Source organism: Orycteropus afer, unplaced genomic scaffold (genome assembly GCF_000298275.1).
Source record: "Orycteropus afer afer isolate SDZICR_OR568_19922 unplaced genomic scaffold, OryAfe1.0 scaffold00101, whole genome shotgun sequence".
In the NCBI taxonomy this organism is placed as follows: Eukaryota; Metazoa; Chordata; class Mammalia; order Tubulidentata; family Orycteropodidae; genus Orycteropus; species Orycteropus afer.
In genome coordinates, this window is record NW_006921688.1 from 8376552 (window position 1) to 8384743 (window position 8192).

The 8192-nt window shown below is 39.6% G+C and overlaps 1 protein-coding gene across 1 annotated transcript in view; it reads right to left on the reverse strand.

Annotated features, from left to right (window-relative positions):
- Positions 1 to 8192, reverse strand: part of SYNE1 (spectrin repeat containing nuclear envelope protein 1) — a 578063-nt gene that overhangs the window by 363150 nt on the left and 206721 nt on the right. Inside the window, exons 45-49 of the mRNA XM_007943230.2 lie at positions 7259 to 7263; positions 6919 to 7124; positions 5498 to 5653; positions 2858 to 3149; positions 2210 to 2382 (exon numbers count right to left, since the gene is read on the reverse strand). Of these exons, the coding sequence (XP_007941421.2) occupies positions 2210 to 2382; positions 2858 to 3149; positions 5498 to 5653; positions 6919 to 7124; positions 7259 to 7263 (832 nt within the window). The remainder of the gene's footprint in view (positions 1 to 2209; positions 2383 to 2857; positions 3150 to 5497; positions 5654 to 6918; positions 7125 to 7258; positions 7264 to 8192) is intronic.

Consider the following 8192-nt stretch of genomic DNA (forward strand, 5'->3'; position numbering starts at 1 on the left):
ATATATATACCAATGCCCACAATAGTATATGCATGCACATGTACTCCTATAAGCCCTCCCACATCCATGCATACATATCTACCTACATAACCACTTACGCATTTCGGTTGTTATTACTGTTGCTGCAGAATTGTATATATTATACAGCATTTACCATGGTTGTCCACTATTCTTGAGTTCCTCTCGGTGTCCTCATTTACCTCAGTCACAATGCTGACATGCCCTGTATTATGAACTGCCTTTCCCTTCACCAGAATTAACATGTGGTTTTCTGTTTCTTTTTCTTCTTTTTGATCATTGCCATGTTTGTATGGGCAAGATGCTATCTCATTATAGTTTCAATTTGTAGCTTTCTAATAACAAATGATTGCATCATAAGCATCTCTCCATGAATGCCTATGAATGTCTTTGGTGAAATGTCTGTGCACCTCCTTTGCCCATTTTTTTATTTGATTGCTTGTCTTTTTGTTCTTGCGGTGTTGAATTTTTCTATATATTTTAGAGATTAGACCCTTTTCAGATATGTAATTGCCGAAGATTTTTTTCCAGTCTAAGGTTCTCTTTTGAATCTCTTGGTAAAGTCTTTTAATGAGCCTAAGGGTTTAATTTTTAGGAGGCCCAACTTATCTAGATTATCTTCTGTTGTTTGTGTAATTTTAGATGTGTTTTATAGTGTATTTATACCACACATTAGGATCCTAGCTTTATCCCTATGGTATCTCTTGGGAAATTTATAATTTTAAGTTTTACATTTAGGTCTTTGATCCATATTGAATTAGCTTTTATGTATGGTGCGAGGTATGGATTTTATTTCAGTTTTTAAAAAGTCTTAACACAGTTGAGTAAAAGTTTTTCAAGAATATATCCTACTCTAGCCTCTGAGCTCTTAGAGACCAAAAAGCTTTTTGTTTTGTTTCAATGTTTTAGCACAATAGTTTGAACATCGTTATTGCTCAACAGATAGTTGCAAAATTTATTTTCTGGGTGAAAGAAGGGAATCAGGACCTATATCACTTCTTGTACTTAATACTCCATTTTAACATCTAAAACGTACTCAGCCAAAGTCCCATTAGCTTCTCTGCAGTTAGCCTATTGCATAGCACTGGGAAGTTAAGTTTATGTTCTGTAGTCTACACTATAAAATACAATCACCATAGGATCTAATTTTTTTTCTCTCCATGATCATACTGGGTTATTACTGGGATTTAAAGTCTTACTGATTTGGGAATAACCACCTATGCTCCAAATTAAAGGAAAAACAAAACAGAATAAAACTTCTGTAGTTTAATTTGTAACCAAGGTTACTTGCTCACACTCCAGTGGGAAAATTGAGTGTTTTTTGTTTTGGTTTCCGATGAACTTTAATACTGTATTCACATCTTTATCATGATCATGCCAGGCACTCTTACTCAATGGTCTAACAGCATAATCTTCAGAATAGGTCTCCTGCAATGTGTGTTAGTATGACACTAACTGAAGAGCATTGGTCCAACCAGCTTGTCCTTCCAACAAGGAAGGAAGTGAAACATCTTCCACTCATAGATACTACCACAGCAACAAAAAACATCCCCAGTTAAGCAATATCTTCTGTAATTTCTCATCAGTGTCTGGTGTCAGGTGAAGGACTTCTCACCAAGGGCTCTATAGGCCTTGTGGCCCAATCAACTACTGTGTGTGAATGTTCCACGAATTACAGAAGCCTATCTGCTCTGGCCTTAGGCAGTAAATAAATGGCAGGGACATCCCATCACTGTGAAAATCAAAAACAGCCCACGCATTTCCAACAACCCCCAACTGGGGGCACAACTTTTGGTTAAGGAACACATTTATGCTTAATCTCAGTAACTGTTAACAACTTAATTTCACATGCATTCCTTTAAAAATGCCAAAAGGTATTAATGTTATTAAAGACCAAAACTTTGTTCTGATGATTTGACAAGAAGGTTTTCACTGAGCCTACATGATCTGTAAGATTTTGTGAAAGGTCTTGTGTAGAGGGGTTAAATATATTTTGTAGCAAAGCAAACAAGCAAACATAACTAGTACCTGGCCTTACGGAAAATAAAATCTAGGCAAAGGCAGGACTGCTTACAACCAGCCAGAATGGTATGCTTGGTGACTATTACAAGCTACCCTTAGCACAGCGCCATCATTTTCCTAAGGCTTGGGGTTTCATTTAGGTAAATAAGCATTAACAATAACTGTGTACCTCTGAGCATGGACGGAGGAGCTCATGATGTTGGCCCACATGTCTTTAAGGGCCTGCAGCTGAGTGTGAATCACCTTCTGACCTTCTTTGTTGCTGCTTCTCAAGGCCTGCTCCCCTTTGCCAATGGCCATATTCAACTTAATTTCACCTTCACCTTTCATCAGGAGAATTTCCTGAGAAGGGAGAATGAATATTCAAATAAACAGAAAAGAAATACTAGAAAATAATATATGCTAGTGTCTTTTCCTGACTATACAATTATACATATTCATTGTGGAATATTTGGAAGAATCAGACAATGGCAAGGGAGAAAATGAAAAGTAATGTTATCTTGACACCAAGTAGAAACATTCTTAATATTTTGGTAGTACTCTTTTACATATAACACTCATTGCTGTCCAGTTGATTCCAACTCATAGTGACCCTTTAGGACAGAGTAGGACTGTACCATAGGGTTTCCATGGCTGTAAACTTTATGGAAGCCAACTGCCACATCTTTCTTCCATGGCCAACTGGTGAGTTTGAACCACTGACCTTTCAGTTCCCAGCCAAGCATTTAACCAGTGTGTCACCAGGTCTCTCCAACCCTTTCACACATAGGTAGGATACATTCCCAGAAAGGGAATATCTGGCTGGTGTCGCACATACCTGTATTTGTATCAGCCGCTTTTCCAATGTGTCTTTGCTTCCAACAGTGCTCTCTGCACAGCCCAGTCTGTCTTGGACGTCTTTCCCCCAGGACCACATGTTCTGCAGTGCTTCCTCCAGGGCTTCGTGCTCCTGCAGGGCCACCTGGCAGCTCCGGAGATGCTCCTTCGTCATTCTGAGCAAGTTCTGGTAGCTGGTGAGGAGGTGGGAGCACAGACGGCCTTCCTTCCCAGCACCGTGGCCTTCTTCACTGAGAAGCTGCCCTCTCTGGGAGAGCTTATCAATAGACTCTCTAAAGAAAACAGAAAAAATTTAGTTCCAGCATTCTAGAGTGCAAGGAAGTGACAAGTGATTTTGCAACTGGAGCAGTCACCAGACAAGCGTGCAAGGCTGGCACCTCTTACTGGTTACCAGGGACTAGGGGAGGGAAGATGGGGAGTTATTGGTTTATTGGGACAGAGTTTCTGTTGGACAAGAAAGTAATCATATATAGTGAATCATTTGATTTCAGCCTGATTTGTCAATTCATGAAATTAAGACTTGTAGTTAACAAAGGGATAATTGGCAATCATTTCTTCCTGATGTCCCATCTTAATAAAAGAAGGTTGACATTTTGAGTGGATTTCTTCCAGAGGACTGGGAGGAGTGAGCAGCCAGTGAGTGGGAGGAGTCAGCTGACTGGCTTGAGAATCTGGGAGACCAGCCCAGTGCCTTAGGACTGTAAGGAAAAGTAGGCAGTTGGGAGGGAAAGAAATTGGAGACAAATCCACCTAAGGTCTCTTAACATCTGGTCACAGAGGATCATAGTGTAAAATTTCAAGATGGACTGTAGGATGAACAATGTCAAAAAGCTGTAGTTATTTAAAAAGAGAGAGAGAGCTAAAGAAAGATGTTGAATGTGGTGAGAAAGAGAACATAGGCCACTTTCTTGAATGGAATTTTACTGTAATCATGGAAGGAGAAATAGAAACAAAGGGAGGTGAAGAGTAACATCTGCAGAAGAAACGAAAGCCAAGAACACAAATATCATTTTAGAAGTCCTGAAGGAAAAAAGAAGGCGCTGATGATGTTATCTTGTGTCCAATCAGGAGTCAAGATTCAAAAAGCAAAACAAATTAATTTCAATGTGATTTGCAGAATGTCACATAATTAGAAGGATGATATTATTCTGTTAATTTAACAAACATCCTCTGCTTTTCTGGCACGATACTAAGCAATGAAAATATAAAGATGAGAAAGATCTGAAGGTGCCTAGCTGTGAGAAGCTCACACTTGGGGGTTGGGGTACGTGGAGTCTTGTGAAGGCTTGCAGAGGTGGAACTGAAGGCTTCCCAGATAATCACACAGAAAGAGCTTTTAAACCAACACACCAACAAGTAGTTACTGATGTGGGTTTGGTTTGTGTGTTCCTTTGCATGTTTGTTTTTTAAGACAAGGAATATTGGTCATGTTTGACCAAAAAAGAGGACTCAATAGAAAAGCAGAATGAGCGTGATGTGAGGTAAGCATTTTTTACTCAATCGATCCCGGGTGCTGAGTTATCTGATTGACCAGGTTGGGTGCTATCCTTTTCAGCATCACGGATCCATGCACCCCTCCTTCAGAACCCAAGATTTGGTCAAGCTACACTTCCCCGATGGAAACTGTTTCTCTGTCACAGGGCAGGAAGCAATGGAAAATACCAGGGGTACCTTCAGCAAAGCCCTGAAGGCGATGGGACCAAAAGCACAGACCAGAGAACCTGACCTGGGAAAGGAGCCAGTAAACGATCTCGATCTCCGTACTGAAGCAATGAGGCAATAAATACTTGACTGATATGAGAGACTACAGGACAATCATACTTAACAACTACACCTTTTGTTCCACTAGCAAAATTATTGTGGTGGGTTGGGTTGGTAATAGACCTGGAGGCTGAAATATGTTGAGAATATATGCTAATGGGTTCTGCAGTATCATAAATGAAGAGTATCTTATCAGTCACTGTGAATATGTGGTCTTCTACTCTTCCTATTGGAGGCCGGGTTGGTTCAGTGGTAGAATTCTTACCTTCAAGGCAGGTGACCCAGATTCAATGCCTGGCTGGTGCACCTCAAACTCACCACCACTAACCTGTCAGTGGAGGCCCACACATCACCTGCTGCTGAACAGGGATCAGCAGGGCCTGCAGACTAAGAAAGACTAGGAAGAAAGGCCTGGTAATCTACTTCTGAAAAATCAGCCAATAAAAACCAGATGGGTCATAATTGTCCACTCCCTGCCTCATGGGGTCTCCATGAGCCAGGGGCCAACTCATCAGCAGCTAACAAAAACAAGTTCTTCATATCAGCTTCACAAAATGATCCCTGAGAAGGAAGTATTATTGACATAATGTTCAAAGACTAAAATCATGAAATAGCAGAGATGAGTGGCCTGCCCAACTCATCCAGCAAATAGAGGTTGAACTGGGAAACAGATCAGCCCCTTACTTTCAACCCTGTGCTTTCTGCAGATACCCCACTGCTAGAGCAAACACAACCCAGTCACAGTATTCTACACATTCAACCACAGGTACATACCGCCACCAACAACCAACCACCAAACCCAATAACCAATCAGATAAAAACATCGGAAGAGGGAAAGGATTCTATTCACATAAGATACCTTGCAGCTAGTAGTTCTCCCAAAAACATTTCAACTTTATGAACTTCATTTTTCTTCTCAGCAATGTGCTGTTTACTTTCACCCAAGTTTTCTGTACTTAACCTCTCTTCCATTTCATGGATCCATAAGTTCAATTTTCTGTGCTGATCCTCAAAGCTAGAAAAAAGAAAAGCACTTAGCAAATTTCTTATACTTGTTATAATAAATGAATGCTAATAGATAAAGTCACAATGACTTTTATATGGCAATTAAGATCTCATGAATATTCAAGTTACAGAAGAAAACAAATTCAATAATAAGCCTATCCAAATTATCTCTTATTTCAATAACAAAATGACAAATCATAGTAATTTCCTTTGAGCTTCAAACAGAAGGAAATAAAAGAAAAGAAACACCCCATCTTGCTGAATTGATTTAATGGTAATCATAGTTGGAAATTGCCAGCAAAATTATATTCCCACGTCAACATGCACTAAATATGGTGGGCAACAAAGACTTTTTGGATCGGAGCCAATGGATACATGGGGCACTGGAAACACAGGAAAAAGAAACATGTCTCTGTGTCTTTGTATTTTAAGGAAATTTGTATATAGCTCAGGAGATATAGGTTGGAAAACAATGCAGATTCTCCAAGAAACAAAGAAAACTCAGGCAAATTATTCTGACACTGAACCACTGAAAAGTCTCTTTGATTCCACTGACACTTTCCCCTCATCCCCAGCAATAAGTTCATTTTTTTCTTCTCATATTATATTCACCCACATTGCCACATCCTACTTGATCCACAGAAATGCAATAGGTGTTTCTACCATGACTCCATTGCAGCAGAAGTGGATGCAAGCAAAAGCCCTGGGTAATCTAAAACTGGGGTGTCAAAGTTCTTAAATATTGAGTTAGCCAAAGAAACAAAAATCATATGCATGTGTGCATGTTGTTTGCAGTTGCTAGTGAATACATCTTTCTTTTTTCTGTACAGAAAATAAGGCCAAATGATAACTGATCGTCATAGTACACACTTGTACTTAAGATCAAAGCCAATTATAAATTAAATTTGCAATTTCAAATATTATTTACTTATTCACAAGGGCTGTTATTTTGAAGTATGGCCAGAAAGCTGCTCAGAAGTAAGGAGGGTAAGATTTCATCTCATGTACTTTGGGCATGTTATCAGGAAGGACCCAGTCCCTGAAGAAGGACATCGTGCTTCATAAAAGTCAATGAAAAAAAGAAAGACCCTCAATGACATGGACTGACACGGTGGTTGCAAAAATGGGCTCAAATACCACCACAATTGTGAGGATGGTGCAGGACTGGGGTCACTATGAGTTGGAACCAGCTTGAAGGCACCTAACAACAACATCTTGAGGTCATTGCAAAGACATTCTGTGAATGATAAATGTACTTTTATCAAACCCACCTACCTCCCAAGTTCTAGAGCACAGTCTTGCAGAGTCTGTTTGTCTTTGAGGCATTGTTTCAGAAATGCCTGAAACTCTTCATTAGCCATTGTAACCTGTTCCTGAATGCTGCTGACCAGTTGTTTAGACAAATGTGCATACAAAGTTTGTCCTTCTTGAGTCACGGCGTCAAGCTTGCCCTGTCCAACACTGACTGAGTCCAGAATGTTCTGTTTAGCGAAATAATGGTAATATAAAATATTTACTATTTTTTAGAGACTCTGGTGCATGGCAGATCAATTAAAATTTGGAGTTGAGAAACTAGATAGAGCAAGAGAAGGAAAACAAGGCCCAAAGTCTTTACCAAGGCTGGAGGGGGAAAAAAATCAAAGGTCCTAATTGGAGTAGGTACCAGCCAGTCTTTGGAACCACTGAGGAAAAAGTAAACAATATCAAGGAGAGAAGAGAACACACCCAGAAAAGTCTCCCATCCCCATCTCTTACCAGTCTCACTGTCCCCACCTAGCCCAAGCTCCACCTTATCATACCGTTAGTTGATATCCCTGAATCTGGTTGGCTGCTTCCAGCCCTTCCTACTCCTTCTCTGATCCACCCTGCACACATTCTTGTCTTCTGGTGCCTTCTTTTCTTGCTATGTGCCTCTTTCTTGGAAGATCATACTGCACTGCCTTGGCATCCACAAAGCAAAAAGAACCCCACAGCTCCAGGGTTGCTCCTGGCACTTCCCAGAGCTCCAGAGCAGCCTTTATGATTATCATCCTGGCATTTCTTTATGAAGTGCCACTGGCATCTCAAGAGTCAAAGGGAAAAATTCCATCTGAACTCATCATGCCTTCTGAAAAACTACTTTCCTTTTCAACAATATTCCTACCCTGACTTGTAATTTCAGGAGCCATCTATATTATTGTCTGTACCCAGAAGGCCAAAACACCCTCATGGTCCTTATTAATTTTTAAAAAATTATTTCGATCTTATTTTATACTCAGATTTGGATTAGGCACTAGAAAGACTTGGCCAAAACTTAATTTGAACCTACTCTTTTGGGAATCATTTCTTAACTCTGCTTCATGATTGCCTTCTCCTTCACAAATGCATACATCTTTCAGAGTCATTAAGCCTATAAAGCCTATAATTTAAATATATAGTATTTTATATATTTAAAGATATAGTAGCTATGTTATATTCTAATTTGAATATATAAAATATATTTAAGTTGGAATGATTTAAATATATAATAGCTCAGAATTTAGATGATTAACTAAAAGAATCACAAACCA